This window comes from Medicago sativa, chromosome 4 (assembly GCF_051527215.1).
Source record: "Medicago sativa cultivar Bolivia chromosome 4, Bolivia_mono, whole genome shotgun sequence".
Lineage (NCBI taxonomy): Eukaryota > Viridiplantae > Streptophyta > Magnoliopsida > Fabales > Fabaceae > Medicago > Medicago sativa.
The window spans coordinates 67629583-67650521 of NC_140752.1; the positions used below are offsets into that span (position 1 = coordinate 67629583).

Genomic DNA, 20939 nt, shown 5'->3' on the forward strand with positions numbered 1-20939 from the left:
TAGATCACATGACATGAAAATTCCATGCTACACATCCACATCATGATCCATGTCATTCTTTTGTGTTAGCATATGTGACCATTGATGGGTTTAGTTACGATAGTTGTAACGAAAACTGCTTTGATCCTATGTTGGCATTATTGATGGATCGGATTGGTTATAGATACATTCTGTAACGACAGTCATTTGAGCTCATAAGGATAATTTTTTACAATGCATAATTATAAGGTTGCACATATAGTCCAAGTGGGAGATTGTTGGATCATTAATCCAACATTGGCCTTATATGTGAATAATTATGTATTGTGGACTGTCATTTAAGTTAGGCCCAATTAAAGTGATCTAATAAGGTTTGGCTAAAGTGGGCTTATGAGTATCTAATAGGGTGTGGGCCTTTAATGTGTAGAGACTAATGGGTAATTCTATTTTTATGATGGGCTAAAATAGAAATACCAATAGTTAACCCTAGTTTGGGTGCTATAAATAAAGAGGTCATGGTCCCCAGGTCACACACACCAAGCCGCCGTTCTTTGCTGACATCCCATCATCACAAGGAGATCAAGAGAATAACAAAGGGTTCTCTCAGTGAGAGTGTGTGTTGATCTGGAAGGCCATTACCACATCAACAATCTCCGAATATGAATTCAGGTACGCTTCCGCATATTGATTTGCTATTTCTGATGATTAACATGATTGACTCTAGGGTTTAAAATTAAGTTTGGTTCTAACACTTAGATATAGGGACAGAGGGAGTATTTGTGAGTGAAGAAAATGGTTCAAGAATTTTTAAGACAAGCTGCTGGCATCTAGAGATACCCCTAAGAGATATCAACTACCTTAAACATCTCCACAAAATTTAACATGCTTACTACAAATCTGCAATTGATGTACATTTCAGATGCAACAAAATGCTTCCGAGCCTTCTACTCCATTATGCAGGGTTAATAATTACAAGTACTATAGACCAGAAAGACAATTATTTCTCTTGCAGTGAAGCATGCTTGTAGTAGCAGGAAAGTCATGAATGACAGCTAAAGAAAACCATGATTCATATTTGGGCTCCATATCAAATGGTGAAGAACTATCATTGTTGAATGTTGAGTTTGCTATCCTTTTGTGAATTTACAAGGTGATGGCAAAACAAAAAAGTTTTGCAGCGTGCTTGACATAGAAAATTGGCTAGGAAGATTCGCCTGCAGTGATTTCTAATGTTACACAGCATGAACTAACCTTTTATTCATTGCAAATTCATGTTAACTTTCATATTTATTGCATATTCAGTCAACTTTTATAGAGTAAGTTATTCGAGTTAGAATTAGTTATTCAGCTTGTTAGTTCAGTTGTGATTCTGTTTTTAGCGACAGTTATTTGATGTAAATATGGCCTTAGCTTAGCAGAGCTCTATAGGAGTAGTCCTTCTCCAACAGAATTTGAATCTGGTCATCATTTTCTGAATCAATAATATGAGTTCAGTTCAGTTCATTCATTTTCTCTTGAGCTCTTAAGTTTTCCACTAACTCTTCTGTTTTCAATCAAATACTATGTATGTAATTTTGTAGAATAGATGTAAAAATGCACAGAAATAAAACTGATATAGAGATACATATTTACAAGCCTCCTCTCTCTTCCCAGTTCCCACAAGCAATACATTATACAACAAATAATGTAATTAATGACCCAAAGGATGTATTAATGCTCTGTAAGATATGCACAATGACTCACGCCTTGTTCAAAACATAATGAAAGACATAATAACAACATATAAATTTGACGATCTTAGTTGCATAACCAATTACAACCAATCATCTACGCGTTGATTTTTCTGCAGGTTCTGTATGCTTTCGTTGATATGGAACTTTGATCGAAACATCTGCTTGAGAAGGTACAGAATCTTTGTCCCTAATTGTACGTAGCTCCTGTTTAACAGGTTAAAATTGGTCATTCAAGGAAATTGAAGTAGCAATTAAACCGTGCTTAACTGAAATGTACTGTTTTTATAAGAGAGATGTGTATGTAGCATAATCTAAATGAATTTTGTCCCACAATAACCATAATATATGAACAAAATTCATTTAGATCTACTGTACAACAATAATTCCTACGAGAGAAAGAGTGGTTGAACTTGAAGCATAGAGCTTACAGAACGAAAGGGGAAATCGTCGGACTCAAGCATATGAACAATTTGACCCATCTTTGGTCGCTTGATGACATCCAAGTCTATACAGCGTAGGCAAATCAGTAAAATTCGCTTCAGAGATCTTGGAGAAGGTGGAGTCTCAATCAAAGGATCGACTAGCTCGTCGCTGCGATGACTTGATACCATTGCCTTAAACCAATCAACCAAATTCATCTGAAGCGCATCAAACAAATACAAAGGTTAGACTCCAATATGTTCATGAAGTACACAAATGAAACATCTCAACAAAATTCCTGAAATAACCTCTCCAGGTGGTCTTGAATAATCAATAGGGCTTCTTCCTGTGATTATTTCCATGAGTAGAACTCCGAAGCTATAAACATCGCTACGCTCATTAAGCATACCTGTGCTTGCGTACTCGGGAGAAACATATCTGCAGAAAGTTAGTGAGCCATGGTCTTGAGAATGAACTAATTACCCAAATAAACTCAAGTTCTTGAGAATGAACTAATTACCCAAATGTTCCCATTACACGTGTGGTTACATGTGTTTTCTCAGATCCTAAGAGCTTGGCAAGACCAAAATCTGAAACTTTGGCATTCCAATTTTTGTCCAAAAGGATGTTACTTGATTTTATATCTCGGTGCACGACTTTGGGTTCTAAGCCTTCATGCAAATAGGTTAGCCTGTTTCATAATGCAGAAACATTTGAATTTTTATTAAACAACATTAAGATGAAATAAATTGAACAATCATGGGCCATGGTAACTTTGATTAGAGAAAATATAGCACGTAAATATTTCACTTGAGAAACATGATATAATCCATTTAAAGGAAATCAAGTGAACCTTGACATGAAAAATTCAATAAACATTAAATTACACACCCTTTTGCAGTCCCAATGGCAATCTTCATTCGAATATCCCATGTCAAGGGGCTAGTTGGCCCTACACTACCATGCAGCCATTGCTCCAAATTTCCGTTCTCAACATATTCATAAACAAGCATCCTGAATTATCAGTAAAAAGGCCAATAAAAAAGTTTAGAGGAATTCCTAATTTTCAACACTGGAAGACCTCAAGTCAAAAGAATAATGGTAACGTAAACAAAACAGTACCTTCGAGCGCCTTCAGCACAATATCCTACTAAGCGAACTAAATTCTTATGCCTTACTTTGCCAATGGCTTCAACCTCCACCTTAAACTCTTTCTCAGCTTGACCCCTAGAGTCACAATACAGTAATGCACATGAACTTCAATATGACAGGCATGTGACAGAAAGATTTGGCAGTAAAACAACTTAGTACCAAAGAAAAGATGTGTTGCATTATTTCTTAACTTATTATGGACACTTAAGATTTGGCTAAAGACAATTTAACTGTTCAAGTAACAAAGGTATGATACTGTTGTTTGTAGTAGAAGTGGTATGATACGGTAGGAGACCTAACAAGCTTACCTACCATAAACGGCACCGTTGTTTAAAGAATGGACTAATATGAAGTTATTAAATTAGTAGTAGAAGTGGTAGTCCTGTTCCCTAAACAGCAAGGCATACAAGTTAAAACATACAAAACAATCTACTCCTCCGTTTCAAAATGAGTGTCGTTTTAGGTGTTTACACACATATTAAGAAATGCAATGATTAAAAGAAAGAGAATGGTTATTTTACCAAATTATCCTTATTAACTATTGGTTAGTTTTAAAAGTAATACTTTGGAAGTAATGTGCAGAGTATTAAATGGATGGTACAATTGAAAAGAAAAAGTTATTATTGCATTGGAAACTGAAAGCGACATTCATTTTGAAACAATTTTTTTTTTTGCTAAAGCGACACTCATTTTGAAACGGAGGGAGTAATTTACTATGTAACTTACATCAAGACAAAAGTACTTTTTTTGCTACTACCTCCGTTACTTTTTAAGTGTCACTTTTTAACATTTTACACAAACCAAGACACTCAATAAATGTTACTTTTTCTTATACAATAATCTATACTTTTACTATAATAGCCTTAGTCATTTAATATCTTATTTCATATATTTCTCTCTCCACAATAAATAACTAAGGGTAATGTTAGTAAAACAACATTTATTGTTGCATTGAACTTTGAAAGTGACAGTTAAATAGGAACAAAAAATTTCTCCAAAAGTGACATTTAAAAAGGAACGGAGGGAGTATGTTTTAAATTAAAGTTTTCTCATGATTAAGATGCTATCTTTTGTGGAGACAAAGTTAAAACAGCAATTATGAATAATATAGTACTAGATAAGAGAAAAAGCAATGTTACATAGGTCAAAATAAAATCATCGTAAATTGTTCCTTGAAATTGTGGGCCTAGGTTAAAATAGTTTCTAAATTTTTCAAATTGGCAAATACACTCTTGAACTTGTATCGCATCAATCAATATTATCTCTATTATAACTGATATAGTTGAGAATGTATTCTCTCAATTTTTTCCTCATGTTTTTCAATCTCAACCCTTAAAAACCTCTTTTTCCTAAATTCTCTTTCTCTCTCTTTATCGATGGATAATGGGGATTTCAATAAGATCCATTCCCAATATAGTTAAAGGCTACGACTTGATATGCTTAATAAACATGTAGTCTTCTAAGTACCACATGATAGGATCTCACATCAATGTCACATTATGAATGATTAAATTGCATATGAAATTTATGAAGTAAAAATTATATAAACATATATGTTTGCATCTTGAGGTGATATAATACATAATATACATGAATTTAACATGTCACATAAATTTATGGTAATATGACATTGAAGTGAAATTCGCATGAAATACAGATACCACATATTCATTTTATATGTTATGTCATAGCCTCTAACTATCATGTTACAATTCCATATGTAAGTATTTGTCAATATATAAAATTTAGTGAATATTTTGACAGAATTTGACCACACACTCCAAGTTAAAAACAAGCAAGAAGAATAGAAACAAACTACCATAACTTTTTCCCAACAGTCATAGATCAGAGCAAACAGAAAATACACATCCCCAATTGAATCATTTCCAATTTCCCTAATAAAGAATTTTCACATTTATATTTGGAAACTACATCTCTTTTCACATGCATAGACAAACAAGTACAGAAACAGAACAAGTACAGCAAGAAGTGTAAGTAAACATGAAAAAGGCTTTAAACAAGTGAAATAATTCAAGAAAGTAACATAACATACTTGTTATTGTGAAGATTCTTGACTGCCACAACACAACCATCTTGCAAAACACCTCTATACACAACCCCATACCCACCTTCTCCAATCACATTCCCTTCCTCAAATCCACGTGTCGCCATTTCCACTTCCTTCAAACTATACCACCTACCCCACCCTATATTTGGATCCTCCAATATATGGCCCCCACCGTCACCTTTCTTCACCCCTCCAATTTCAACCTTAATCTCCGCCTCCTTCTTCGGACCAACCTCATCATCATCTTCAATAATCTCGATCCTCGTCTGTTTTTCAGACGAGCGCGTGAGATCAATTTGCTTAACCATCGATATCTCCTTCGAAACTAGAGGAGTGCTGCCGGAGCTATGCAGCTTCGGCAACAGCTTCCTCTTCTTTCTGCTCCCACGAAAGCAGAGGAATATTAGTAGCACAATTATTATCACAATGATAAGGAAAATACCTGCTAAAACGAGTACCTTAAAACTCATAAGAGAAGTTGATGATGTGGTTGTGGACTGTGACATTGTTTTGTTTTGAGCTAGGTTGTTTTGAACTAAGGTTTTGTGAAATATGTAAGAGTTAATTAATTCTAGGTCTGTGACATTGTTTAATGTGTTTTGGAAAATTAGTTTTAAGCATTGAAAAAGGTAAGGGAAAAGAGATGAAAAGAGTGGAAGTGGTGTTTCAACGGATACTAAAAAAACAATGAGAAAGAAAACGATAACGAAAGTTAAGGATGGTAGCTTGGTCGTTGTTGTTTACTGGGTTTGGACTTTGAAGTGGGACCATGATAATATTACGGGAATGACACTCTCACTCGCTCACCATGTGAGTGTTGTGTCATAATGGAGTTGAAGGGTGGGATTGATTATAAGGTGTACAAAAATGATGAAAATGTACAAATGGAGAAGACTTTGTGATGGTGTGCGTTGTGGGGTGATTAGGATGGTTGTATTATTGCATAATGGTTTTATTATGGTCCATTTGAAATTAATTAATGCACGTCATCATTACTTATAAAATACTACTCCCTCCGTTCCTTTTTAAGTGTCATTTTTGGAGAATTTTTTTGTTCCTATTTAAGTGTCATTTTACATAGTTCAATGCAACATTAAATGTTATTTTACTAATATTACCCTTATTTATTATTGTGGAGAGAGAAATATATGTAATGAGATACTCCCTCCGGTCACTATTATAAGCAAAACTTCATTTTTTAGATACATTCAATAATTAATGTATCTAGTCTACAATAAAGACTAAATACATTAATTATTCAATGCATCTAAAAAGTGGAATTTTGCTTATAATAGTGACCGGAGGGAGTATTAAATAAATAAGGTTATTATAGTAAAAATAGAAATTATTGTATCAAAAGTAGCAACATTTATTGATTGTCTTGGTTTGTGTAAAATGTCAAAATGTGACAATTAAAAAGGAACGGAGACAGTAGTATTTATGTTAAAAACAACACATACACGTTTTGTAATTTACTTTTTTAGGAATCGTTTTGTAATTTTTTTCTCCAATTCAACTCCTTATATAAAATTATAAAATCTTGTACTAAACTATCTCTAAAATTTTAAATAGGGGCATGTTAATAGTGACTAAATTAACGAATTTTTTCATATATTTTCGAGACTAACCCGACAAATTTCATATTCTTTAAAAGGAAAATGTTATTTCTCTAGAAAAATAACATCAAAAAATTTTCAAGACACATCTGGCAAGTTTTAATTGCATGATTTATTTGTTCACTTCCTGTTTTTCAGGCACACCTATTTGAATTGTGGCAAATAGTGCATTGTGATTGACTGGTCTTTATTTTTGGAAGAATTCTTGATGTTATTTTTCTAGAGATATAGCATTGCTCTCTTTAAAGACTATTATAGTTACAACAAGAAAATTGTAACATTATTATTTTTTTTGACGCAATTGTAACATTATGTTGCACTTTGTAGTATATATATTTTAGCGAAATGATAACTTGTATTTTTATGACATAAGTTAAGAAACTAAACGTAGAAGTATTTTTTTTAGAAATTGTGTGTTCAATATCTTAGAACTTTTTTTAAAATTATTCTTAATATAAAATTTGTCTTTTAATTATTCTCTTAACTCCTTAACTTGTACCCTATATTTCATTGTACATAATTTAATGAGTTTAATTTTTGTTTTGTATTCACAAAAAAGGTGTTTGTGGCTAATGTGTTTAGTAGAGATGGGAAAATGGGTTGGGCTCGTTGGGTCGGCTCTGTTTAGTCCGCTTATTTTGATGGGGTGGATTGAAATTTTGAATCCGTAATTAGTAGGGTGTCCACCCCACATAATCCGCTAAAAAACGAGACGGGACGTGTTAGCCTGTCGACCATAAGCAGAAAAAATAAAATAAAAATTCAACATTATAAATTACTCTTCTAAATTCGGTCCATATTAGAAACTCAATTAACCTAAATGTATTTTTGAAAAAATCAATTAACCTAAACTATCTTAAGGTTTATATATAGTCTTTGTTGTAAAAAAAAAATATTATATATTCTTCCTCTTCTTTTTCGGCGGTAGTCAACTATTTTATGTAAAATAAAAAATAGTCTTTGTTTTGATTTTTTAAATTTTCATTGTTGCTTGTCTTTACTTCATGTTACTATTTTGTGTCTATTATATATATTTTGTTTGGTTTAATGTCACTGTTTTGTTGTTTGCTTGAGTGTTAATTTTTATTATGTAAATGAGTGAATTTGAATATATTAATAAAGTTTGAGTGATGATTTGTGAATAATTCTGAAATTGATGAACTTGTTGGTAACGTATATGCTTCAAATTTGTTGAGTTTATGAAGATTTGAGATTGGCTAAAGTATTTGAATCCAGATGCAATTTCCATTACTAGAAATACTGTGAAGGCTAATGTGTTGAAAATTTATATGAGAGAGAAGAGTAAATTGAAGCATGAAATGACTATGATTTTGAGTAGGGCTGGGCAAATACGGGTCAACTCGAATTTACCCGACGAACCCAACCCTACTTTACACATTCGGTTCGGGTTAAAACGGGTTACGGGTTAGACGGGTAAATTTTACGGGTTACTATGGGTATATTCGGTTCGGTTCGGTTTGATGTTTTAGGCCCGTTGGAACCCGAAGGAACCCGACCAACCCGTAAACTTACTAATAAGTTTTTTTTTTAACATAGGCCCAACCTATCACTCACAAAAAAAACTAGAAAAATCCATATCCCTTAACCAAAGAGATTTTATTTTTGGACAAAGCATACAATGCTTCACGCTTTGCTTTCTATGCTTCAGTGCTTTGCTTTCTATGTGTAACTCATCTCCAAGTGACAGCAACAAATAACACCTATCATCAAAGGATGCTTCACACTCAAAACAACACAACAAACAATTGAAGTTTAATCTCTTCTCTCTTCCTGCGATTTCAATCAGCTGCTTCATCTCTTACAATCCTTCTTTGTTCAAAATCCAGCCTATATAATCTCTCTCTGTCTTTGATTCTTTTGTTTTCTCCTCAACTCACAAATAAGGACGCAAAAGCTCTCTTCTTCTTTCCTTTTTTTTTCCAGATCTGGGAGTTTTGTGATAAAATTGTTTAGATCTAAGCTTTTAAAGGATTCATACATTTTTTTTATGTGAATCTGTGTTGATTTTGAAAGGGAATCCGAATCTAGATTTTTTGTTTCTTGTATATATGACCCGTTAATCCGAACCGAACCAACCCGGAACCCGATCTACCCGAACCCGAAATACCCGATTCAAATTTTAGGTGTAATAGGGTTGTTGATCTCAACCCGTGGGTTGGCTCGGTTTTGAGGTTTGAGCCCGAACCCGGACCGACCCGAACCGATGCCCACCCCTAATTTTGAGTATGATTTTTTTGACTTTCTGTCTTGTGGACAACATGCACCACTGAGGGCTATATATGTCTAATTGCACATTATATTGAGAAAATTGCTTTTCTGACAATGAAAATTTCCTATTGACACAAGTAACAACCGCTCCATTATACGTCGGCAGTTAACAGCCGCTGGGACCCAGCGGTTGTTAACAACCGCTGAAGCTGAAGGTAGCGGTTGTTAACTACCGCTACGTGCTTATCATTTTCCAGGAGCTCATTTCCATCTTCCAGTGTCTTTCCTAACCAATTTTAACTTTCATTTTCATTTTCATCTAAGATTTTTATCAAATAACCAATTGAAAATTCTTCTAAAATTTTCATCTAATAATACCTAAACATATTCATCCAATATTTAACAGGAACATGGTAAAATTAAAACGCAAGAAATAATATAAAACGAACGTACGTATATGTCATAGAAATAGGAAAATGTATGGAACATGTCATAATAATACATCATGATCATCATAGTCAAAAAATACATAAAAAATCCTAATACTAATCAGCTCTGCCTACCCTGCCTCTGCTGCCCCCTGCGCCGCCTGGAAATCTGATAAGTAAGTGCAGGCTCAGTAGCACTAGTTATCCGCATGACCTCCTGGACAATCTCCTCTTTGGTCATCTCGGCTTGCCTGACCACAATATCTCGGGCTATGTGCGCCACATCCCAGACGATCGTCAGTGTGTCAGGCATCTCCCTGGCATGCTCCTCATCAATGAGCTGCTCCACGTTCGCCTGCCTGGGAGGGGATCCCTCATCAGGTGGGAGAATGCGAGGGTGAGAGACTCTGGCATACCAAGCCATGTAGCCAGGAACATGCTGCCATGGTGTCTCACACCCATCTCCCCAAGCAGGTACTAACCATGCTGCAGCGTCCATCAACACAGTGATCAGCATCTGTGTAGGCACCAGAGGGACATCTGACGGATGTCTGGGAACGTCCTGCACAAAGGAGAACTGTCTCTTCACCCGCTCAGGCAAATGACGGTACACCATCTCCTTCCCGCACATGAACCATCCCGAGTAAGTGCACAAGATATTAAATGGGTGCACGTCTCTATGATCACCATAGATAGAAAACCTGACGTCATCCACCTCCAAGCAATCCAGGCGTGAGCGGTAATGGTGCACACTCTTATGCCCTTTGCTAGTGAGCCATCTCCCAGCACATGGTGTCCGCGGGTCCCACTCCGAGTTACGCTTCCTTGGGTAAGGACTGATACAAATTTAGCAAGTGTACTAACTTATATCGAAGTAATAATTTAATTCGTATCCACATGGACTGTTCTAATCTAAACTTGGCAATTTCATTAATATTCAAGATGTATGTAAATAGGGGGTTGCCTTAGGCAAATTGGTTTTGGTTGCAATGATAAATAAATAACTGAAAAATAAACTTGGTTTTGAAATACGTTAAGGGAAAGGATTGGATCTTTCGAATCATCTGTCCATTACTCATTAGTAATCTGCACTTAAATCATACAAATGCTATTCAGTTTACAACAATTAACAAAATAGCTCAGATCAATCCCTTGACTCAGAGCCCTCTTCTCTGATTATAATTCCCTAATTCCTTAAGTGAACCTATAATCATCAAAGGTTTTAAGTCCGTTAATTTTAGAATCACAACCTAACAATTTTCTATCCCTATAAGCTGGTGTCAGCAGTCCTATAATCTCTAAGATCAATTATATTGGGTCAGAATCATAAAAGCATTACGCACAATTTATACTGAATAAACTGAAATAAGATTCATGATAATTCAGAGTTACAGATTACATAGTCATTAGCTAGAACAAAATCATCTATAACCTAACCTCTGAAAATTAGCTAGACATGATGAAATAAATAAACGACATAGTAAAGAAAATTAACCGAAGAAGACTCATGCACCGTCGTTGAGATGATGCTTCCTCTTTCTCCTTTATCTCCTCCTTATGAAGCAAAACATGATGCCTCCATGTCTATTTTTATGCGCAACTCCCTTTTGTTCTCAAACGTGAATTGGCTCCTGTGTGCCAAGAAAAGTTCCTCTCTCTCTGGCGTGATTGCTTTCTTATATAGCTCATGTAACCTAGTTTCTTTTCAGCATGTTACACTATTCTTTTTCTCTTGGTCAACGTAAGCCAATGCTTATGTTCTATTGGCCCATCAAAATAAATCTTAAAGCCAATGCTTTTTGCACTTCTTGTTTTGCTCTTGTTTAATCATATAACCAATAATCATGATAATAACCCACTAATTTCAATCATTTCCTTGCTTGACTCAAAAAACAAAAAAACAATACTTTATTCAAATTGAATCTAAATTAAATACTAAACTAATAAAAATAAAATTAAAACTTAACTAAAAAGACTCTAAAAATAGTGATTAGGATGGTTGTATTATTGCATAATGGTTTTATTATGGTCCATTTGAAATTAATTAATGCACGTCATCATTACTTATAAAATACTACTCCCTCCGTTCCTTTTTAAGTGTCATTTTTGGAGAATTTTTTTGTTCCTATTTAAGTGTCATTTTACATAGTTCAATGCAACATTAAATGTTATTTTACTAATATTACCCTTATTTATTATTGTGGAGAGAGAAATATATGTAATGAGATAATTAAATAAATAAGGTTATTATAGTAAAAATAGAAATTATTGTATCAAAAGTAGCAACATTTATTGATTGTCTTGGTTTGTGTAAAATGTCAAAATGTGACAATTAAAAAGGAACGGAGACAGTAGTATTTATGTTAAAAACAACACATACACGTTTTGTAATTTACTTTTTTAGGAATCGTTTTGTAATTTTTTTCTCCAATTCAACTCCTTATATAAAATTATAAAATCTTGTACTAAACTATCTCTAAAATTTTAAATAGGGGCATGTTAATAGTGACTAAATTAACGAATTTTTTCATATATTTTCGAGACTAACCCGACAAATTTCATATTCTTTAAAAGGAAAATGTTATTTCTCTAGAAAAATAACATCAAAAAATTTTCAAGACACATCTGGCAAGTTTTAATTGCATGATTTATTTGTTCACTTCCTGTTTTTCAGGCACACCTATTTGAATTGTGGCAAATAGTGCATTGTGATTGACTGGTCTTTATTTTTGGAAGAATTCTTGATGTTATTTTTCTAGAGATATAGCATTGCTCTCTTTAAAGACTATTATAGTTACAACAAGAAAATTGTAACATTATTATTTTTTTTGACGCAATTGTAACATTATGTTGCACTTTGTAGTATATATATTTTAGCGAAATGATAACTTGTATTTTTATGACATAAGTTAAGAAACTAAACGTAGAAGTATTTTTTTTAGAAATTGTGTGTTCAATATCTTAGAACTTTTTTTAAAATTATTCTTAATATAAAATTTGTCTTTTAATTATTCTCTTAACTCCTTAACTTGTACCCTATATTTCATTGTACATAATTTAATGAGTTTAATTTTTGTTTTGTATTCACAAAAAAGGTGTTTGTGGCTAATGTGTTTAGTAGAGATGGGAAAATGGGTTGGGCTCGTTGGGTCGGCTCTGTTTAGTCCGCTTATTTTGATGGGGTGGATTGAAATTTTGAATCCGTAATTAGTAGGGTGTCCACCCCACATAATCCGCTAAAAAACGAGACGGGACGTGTTAGCCTGTCGACCATAAGCAGAAAAAATAAAATAAAAATTCAACATTATAAATTACTCTTCTAAATTCGGTCCATATTAGAAACTCAATTAACCTAAATGTATTTTTGAAAAAATCAATTAACCTAAACTATCTTAAGGTTTATATATAGTCTTTGTTGTAAAAAAAAAATATTATATATTCTTCCTCTTCTTTTTCGGCGGTAGTCAACTATTTTATGTAAAATAAAAAATAGTCTTTGTTTTGATTTTTTAAATTTTCATTGTTGCTTGTCTTTACTTCATGTTACTATTTTGTGTCTATTATATATATTTTGTTTGGTTTAATGTCACTGTTTTGTTGTTTGCTTGAGTGTTAATTTTTATTATGTAAATGAGTGAATTTGAATATATTAATAAAGTTTGAGTGATGATTTGTGAATAATTCTGAAATTGATGAACTTGTTGGTAACGTATATGCTTCAAATTTGTTGAGTTTATGAAGATTTGAGATTGGCTAAAGTATTTGAATCCAGATGCAATTTCCATTACTAGAAATACTGTGAAGGCTAATGTGTTGAAAATTTATATGAGAGAGAAGAGTAAATTGAAGCATGAAATGACTATGATTTTGAGTAGGGCTGGGCAAATACGGGTCAACTCGAATTTACCCGACGAACCCAACCCTACTTTACACATTCGGTTCGGGTTAAAACGGGTTACGGGTTAGACGGGTAAATTTTACGGGTTACTATGGGTATATTCGGTTCGGTTCGGTTTGATGTTTTAGGCCCGTTGGAACCCGAAGGAACCCGACCAACCCGTAAACTTACTAATAAGTTTTTTTTTTAACATAGGCCCAACCTATCACTCACAAAAAAAACTAGAAAAATCCATATCCCTTAACCAAAGAGATTTTATTTTTGGACAAAGCATACAATGCTTCACGCTTTGCTTTCTATGCTTCAGTGCTTTGCTTTCTATGTGTAACTCATCTCCAAGTGACAGCAACAAATAACACCTATCATCAAAGGATGCTTCACACTCAAAACAACACAACAAACAATTGAAGTTTAATCTCTTCTCTCTTCCTGCGATTTCAATCAGCTGCTTCATCTCTTACAATCCTTCTTTGTTCAAAATCCAGCCTATATAATCTCTCTCTGTCTTTGATTCTTTTGTTTTCTCCTCAACTCACAAATAAGGACGCAAAAGCTCTCTTCTTCTTTCCTTTTTTTTTCCAGATCTGGGAGTTTTGTGATAAAATTGTTTAGATCTAAGCTTTTAAAGGATTCATACATTTTTTTTATGTGAATCTGTGTTGATTTTGAAAGGGAATCCGAATCTAGATTTTTTGTTTCTTGTATATATGACCCGTTAATCCGAACCGAACCAACCCGGAACCCGATCTACCCGAACCCGAAATACCCGATTCAAATTTTAGGTGTAATAGGGTTGTTGATCTCAACCCGTGGGTTGGCTCGGTTTTGAGGTTTGAGCCCGAACCCGGACCGACCCGAACCGATGCCCACCCCTAATTTTGAGTATGATTTTTTTGACTTTCTGTCTTGTGGACAACATGCACCACTGAGGGCTATATATGTCTAATTGCACATTATATTGAGAAAATTGCTTTTCTGACAATGAAAATTTCCTATTGACACAAGTAACAACCGCTCCATTATACGTCGGCAGTTAACAGCCGCTGGGACCCAGCGGTTGTTAACAACCGCTGAAGCTGAAGGTAGCGGTTGTTAACTACCGCTACGTGCTTATCATTTTCCAGGAGCTCATTTCCATCTTCCAGTGTCTTTCCTAACCAATTTTAACTTTCATTTTCATTTTCATCTAAGATTTTTATCAAATAACCAATTGAAAATTCTTCTAAAATTTTCATCTAATAATACCTAAACATATTCATCCAATATTTAACAGGAACATGGTAAAATTAAAACGCAAGAAATAATATAAAACGAACGTACGTATATGTCATAGAAATAGGAAAATGTATGGAACATGTCATAATAATACATCATGATCATCATAGTCAAAAAATACATAAAAAATCCTAATACTAATCAGCTCTGCCTACCCTGCCTCTGCTGCCCCCTGCGCCGCCTGGAAATCTGATAAGTAAGTGCAGGCTCAGTAGCACTAGTTATCCGCATGACCTCCTGGACAATCTCCTCTTTGGTCATCTCGGCTTGCCTGACCACAATATCTCGGGCTATGTGCGCCACATCCCAGACGATCGTCAGTGTGTCAGGCATCTCCCTGGCATGCTCCTCATCAATGAGCTGCTCCACGTTCGCCTGCCTGGGAGGGGATCCCTCATCAGGTGGGAGAATGCGAGGGTGAGAGACTCTGGCATACCAAGCCATGTAGCCAGGAACATGCTGCCATGGTGTCTCACACCCATCTCCCCAAGCAGGTACTAACCATGCTGCAGCGTCCATCAACACAGTGATCAGCATCTGTGTAGGCACCAGAGGGACATCTGACGGATGTCTGGGAACGTCCTGCACAAAGGAGAACTGTCTCTTCACCCGCTCAGGCAAATGACGGTACACCCTCTCCTTCCCGCACATGAACCATCCCGAGTAAGTGCACAAGATATTAAATGGGTGCACGTCTCTATGATCACCATAGATAGAAAACCTGACGTCATCCACCTCCAAGCAATCCAGGCGTGAGCGGTAATGGTGCACACTCTTATGCCCTTTGCTAGTGAGCCATCTCCCAGCACATGGTGTCCGCGGGTCCCACTCCGAGTTACGCTTCCTTGGGTAAGGACTGATACAAATTTAGCAAGTGTACTAACTTATATCGAAGTAATAATTTAATTCGTATCCACATGGACTGTTCTAATCTAAACTTGGCAATTTCATTAATATTCAAGATGTATGTAAATAGGGGGTTGCCTTAGGCAAATTGGTTTTGGTTGCAATGATAAATAAATAACTGAAAAATAAACTTGGTTTTGAAATACGTTAAGGGAAAGGATTGGATCTTTCGAATCATCTGTCCATTACTCATTAGTAATCTGCACTTAAATCATACAAATGCTATTCAGTTTACAACAATTAACAAAATAGCTCAGATCAATCCCTTGACTCAGAGCCCTCTTCTCTGATTATAATTCCCTAATTCCTTAAGTGAACCTATAATCATCAAAGGTTTTAAGTCCGTTAATTTTAGAATCACAACCTAACAATTTTCTATCCCTATAAGCTGGTGTCAGCAGTCCTATAATCTCTAAGATCAATTATATTGGGTCAGAATCATAAAAGCATTACGCACAATTTATACTGAATAAACTGAAATAAGATTCATGATAATTCAGAGTTACAGATTACATAGTCATTAGCTAGAACAAAATCATCTATAACCTAACCTCTGAAAATTAGCTAGACATGATGAAATAAATAAACGACATAGTAAAGAAAATTAACCGAAGAAGACTCATGCACCGTCGTTGAGATGATGCTTCCTCTTTCTCCTTTATCTCCTCCTTATGAAGCAAAACATGATGCCTCCATGTCTATTTTTATGCGCAACTCCCTTTTGTTCTCAAACGTGAATTGGCTCCTGTGTGCCAAGAAAAGTTCCTCTCTCTCTCTGGCGTGATTGCTTTCTTATATAGCTCATGTAACCTAGTTTCTTTTCAGCATGTTACACTATTCTTTTTCTCTTGGTCAACGTAAGCCAATGCTTATGTTCTATTGGCCCATCAAAATAAATCTTAAAGCCAATGCTTTTTGCACTTCTTGTTTTGCTCTTGTTTAATCATATAACCAATAATCATGATAATAACCCACTAATTTCAATCATTTCCTTGCTTGACTCAAAAAACAAAAAAACAATACTTTATTCAAATTGAATCTAAATTAAATACTAAACTAATAAAAATAAAATTAAAACTTAACTAAAAAGACTCTAAAAATAGTGAATGACTGACTGTCATCACAACCCCAAACTTGAACCGTTACTTGTCCTCAAGGAACAAACTTGTTAAATGAAAAATGACAGTAAAATAACATCTCACCAACCAATGATATCCTCAAAGTTCATCTCCCTACTAGCCATATGATGAGCTAGTTTGACTTGCTTGCATCCACCATTCACAACTCCACGCAACAATATGATAAAGGTTCACACTCAATCAACATGCAAATCTACATATTACCATACGCTTGAAATGTTTCTAAACGTCAATCAAAATCAATGTCATTACACACTTTGAGGTCTTTAAGGGTTATAACGGGGCTTAGGTAAAGATGGGATAATATTTGGATAAGTAGGCTACACAAAATTTGAGTTAGACACTCCTACGAAAATTAAAACATAAATTCAATCCCTCATTCACCTTTTGAAACAACAATGGTAAAGGTACTAGAGAATATGTGTAACTATTGGGACAATTGAGTTTGAAATTACTCGGATTTTTCAATGTTCGTCCCCTTTGCTTTTCATTCTTTTTTTTTGATACACCATTTTTTTTTATTGTCTGTATTTTTCATGATAATGTTCTTTGTTCTCTAGTACCCCCACCCCAAACTTAGTTGGTTGCAAATTCCAATAGCAACCCCAAACTTATTAGTTAGCAACACTCTACACAGCCTAACTCAAATATAACATTTTTGGGTCACATCCTAAAAGTCTCTAGGCTTAATATGTAGTTTGTCACCGAACAAAAAGATCTAAACCTACCGGCTCAAATTGGCTTTCAAAAAGGATAAATTCAATAAAAATCAGGGTAGGCTTTAAAGGCTCACAGGACCAAGCACTTTCGCCTCAGTGTGTATATGACAAAAATCAATCAACAGTAAAGAAACAATGCAAGTTCTAGAAATGTAGTTGCATTGAACACTCTATATAAGTAAATTGAAAAATAAAATTTGGCTATGAACCTTACAATATTAAATTTCTAGGAGTTATGACTACTTATCGCATATGTCGTACACTTCGCCTGTGAAATTCAAGTCACTACCTCCATATGAACTTTGATGTTATCATTGGTGAAACAAACTGTTATCAAACTGGAAAATTTCAAGAAACAAGAAAATTCATTAATAATAAACAAGCAAACAATTAAAGAGAATCAAACTGAGAACTGACACAACTGACAAAGACAAGTTATTGAAAAAAAAATAAAGAACTGATGTGGACTCTGATTTTTTTTTGTCCATCTTTTCACTTTTTTTTTGTTAGTTTTTTTTTCTTCATTTTTTTTTGTTTTTTTTACTGAATAAAAATACCTGCAAAATAAAAAACATTAAAAAAAATAAAGGATGGGTTGCCTCCCACCAAGCGCTTTCTTTTACGTCATTAAGCTTGACGCCTCAGCCACTGTTAGGGTGGCAAATATGAAAGAAAGAATATATCATCTTTTTTCTTCCTCTTGTTTGGTAGGAATTCCATGAACTTCATACAAAGAAGCAGATGCTCCCATGATCCAACTGCTAGACTTTCAGCATTTGAGCTCTCCCACCATAAAGAAGAATAGATATACCTTTGCAAAGGAATGATTTCTTTCAACCCCATTGGTTGAGACTTCAGGTAGAGACCAACACTCCTCACTTGTGCATTTTCTTCCACCACAACATTACACTCAGTCTCCATCTCAACCAGCTGCTTCTCACATTCATTCGCTTTCCCAACAAGATCACCACACTGAACTTCAAATTTCTCAAATGAAACTTGATTTAATATCAAGAATTCATCTAAAATATTTTGAAGTTGATTATTGGAATCAATGTTGATAAGCTCTTTCAGCCCTTCACAATCTGTACCCTGATGATTCGCCTCATGAAGATCACATCTCGCATTTAATCTTGAGATTTGATTGTCCCATTGTTTTATCTTCCAAGAAAGCAGATATTTTTCATACTCCAACGTAACAATCTCCTCCGTGTCATAAAGGCGTAATCTGTCTACTAACCTGTTTATCATAGGTGCAAAACTTGGATAAACTTTTTAGCAGCAAAGTACAATGAGATAAACATGAAGAGCACAAATCATAATATATTTTTTTTTAATTTTTTTTAATATATAGACAAAAAATGTAAATGACAGAAATCCTAAACAATAACGAAATTTCCAAGCTGAAATAATTCAACAGTCCCCGGCAACTGCGCCAAAAACTTGATACAAATTTAGCAAGTGTACTAACTTATATCGAAGTAATAATTTAATTCGTATCCACAGGGACTGTTCTAATCTCAACTTGGCAATTTCATTAATATTCAAGATGTATGTAAATAGGGGGTTGCCTTAGGCAAATTGGTTTTGGTTGCAATGATAAATAAATAACTGAAAAATAAACTTGGTTTTGAAATACGTTAAGGGAAATGATTAGATCTTTCGAATCATCTGTCCATTACTCATTAGTAATCTGCACTTAAATCATACAAATGCTATTCAGTTTACGACAATTAACAAAATAGCTCAGATCAATCCCTTGACTCAGAGCCCTCTTCTCTGATTATAATTCCCTAATTCCTTAAGTGAACCTATAATCATCAAAGGTTTTAAGTCCGTTAATTTTAGAATCACAACCTAACAATTTTCTATCCCTAGATCATCCGTTAAGTTGAACAATATAAATAGGTTTGAGTTATAAGCTGGTGTCAGCTGTCCTATAATCTCTAAGATCAATTATATTGGGTCAGAATCATAAAAGCATTGCGCACAATTTATACTGAATAAACTGAAATAAGATTCATGATAATTCAGAGTTACAAATTACATAGTCATTAGCTAGAACAAAATCATCTATGACCTAACCTCTGAAAATTAGCTAGACATGATGAAATAAATAAACGACATAGTAAAGAAAATTAACCGAAGAAGACTCATGCACCGTCGTTGAGATGACGCTTCCTCTTTCTCCTTTATCTCCTCCCTATGAAGCAAAACATGATGCCTCCATGTCTATTTTTCTCGTGATGCGCAACTCCCTTTTGTTCTCAAACGTGAATTGGCTCATGTGTGCCAAGAAAAGTTCCTCTCTCTCTGGCGTGATTGCTTTCTTATATAGCACATGTAACTAGGGGTGTTCGCGGTGCGGTTTGGTTCGGTTTTGAGCATAAAAGTCATCCTAACCGCAATATAAAAATGCATGCGGTTCGGTTTGGTTCGGTTGACTTTTAAAAAGCAATCCGAACCAAACCAATCCAAACTGATGCGGTTTGGGTTGGTTCGGTTGATGCGGTTTTACGCAAGACAAAAAAATATTATTAATGTCATGTTTTAGTACACTAATTACCAACTTTGTAGCATAATATTTCATTCATATTAACAAACACAATGAAAAACATCGCATTCCATTCATAATGGCCATGCATAATGTTGATGTTTCAATACTAGCACCAAACATTCAAATCCTTTTTAGCATTACAGTACTGAATAACAATTTGTAGTTCTCCTCTAAAAAGAAAAAAAGAAAAAAAACTTGTAGTTCGAGAAAGGAAACGTTCATATTTTAGCAGTTGTAACACATAATTAGCAAAAGATCAGCAACTATATAATCAGAATTAGCAAAAGATCAGTCAATACAATCACATGTAAATAAATGAATCAATTACTTGTTCCAAAAAACAACACAAATCAATTAACAATGATTTATAATGTTCACTACGATGAAGTTGTGTTGTGTTACTTATTATTGAGCTGGACTGAGACAAGTGAGAGAGGGTAATTTGGGCTGGTTGGGATATTGGTTAGGCATGAGTTAATTGTTGCGGTTCGGTTCGGTTTAGTTTGGTTGATGAAATGAAAACCGCAAACCAAACCAAACCGTGCGGTTTAGCAAAAAAATGATCCAAACTCATCTGAATCAAATGCAGTTTTTGCGGTTTTCGGTTTGGATTGGTTCGATTTGCGGTTTTACTTTTGGGTTGGTTCGGTTTTGAACACCCCTATATGTAACCTAGTTTCTTTTCAGCATGTTACACTATCTTTTTCTCTTGGTCAACGTAAGCCAATGCTTATGTTCTATTGGCCCATCAAAATAAATCTTAAAGCCAATGCTTTTTGCACTTCTTGTTTTGCTCTTGTTTAATCATATAACCAATAAT

General features: G+C 34.5%; 2 protein-coding genes across 2 annotated transcripts; both read right to left on the bottom strand.

The window, feature by feature from the left end:
• Positions 1 to 1573: 1573 nt before the first annotated feature.
• Positions 1574 to 6053, bottom strand: LOC146931026 (putative receptor-like serine/threonine-protein kinase At4g34500). The gene is made up of 7 exons (XM_085702520.1): positions 5338 to 6053; positions 3255 to 3359; positions 3024 to 3146; positions 2653 to 2823; positions 2441 to 2570; positions 2141 to 2350; positions 1574 to 1916 (listed from the first exon to the last, which is right to left on the bottom strand). The coding sequence occupies exons 1-7, from the start codon at positions 5856 to 5858 to the stop codon at positions 1803 to 1805; spliced, it is 1374 nt and encodes a 457-aa protein (XP_085558646.1). The 5' UTR covers positions 5859 to 6053; the 3' UTR covers positions 1574 to 1802.
• A 3693-nt stretch (positions 6054 to 9746) lies between these two features.
• LOC146931027 (uncharacterized) lies at positions 9747 to 10241 on the bottom strand. Its single transcript, XM_085707629.1, has one exon. The coding sequence runs from the start codon at positions 10239 to 10241 to the stop codon at positions 9747 to 9749; it is 495 nt and encodes a 164-aa protein (XP_085563755.1).
• Positions 10242 to 20939: the final 10698 nt, after the last annotated feature.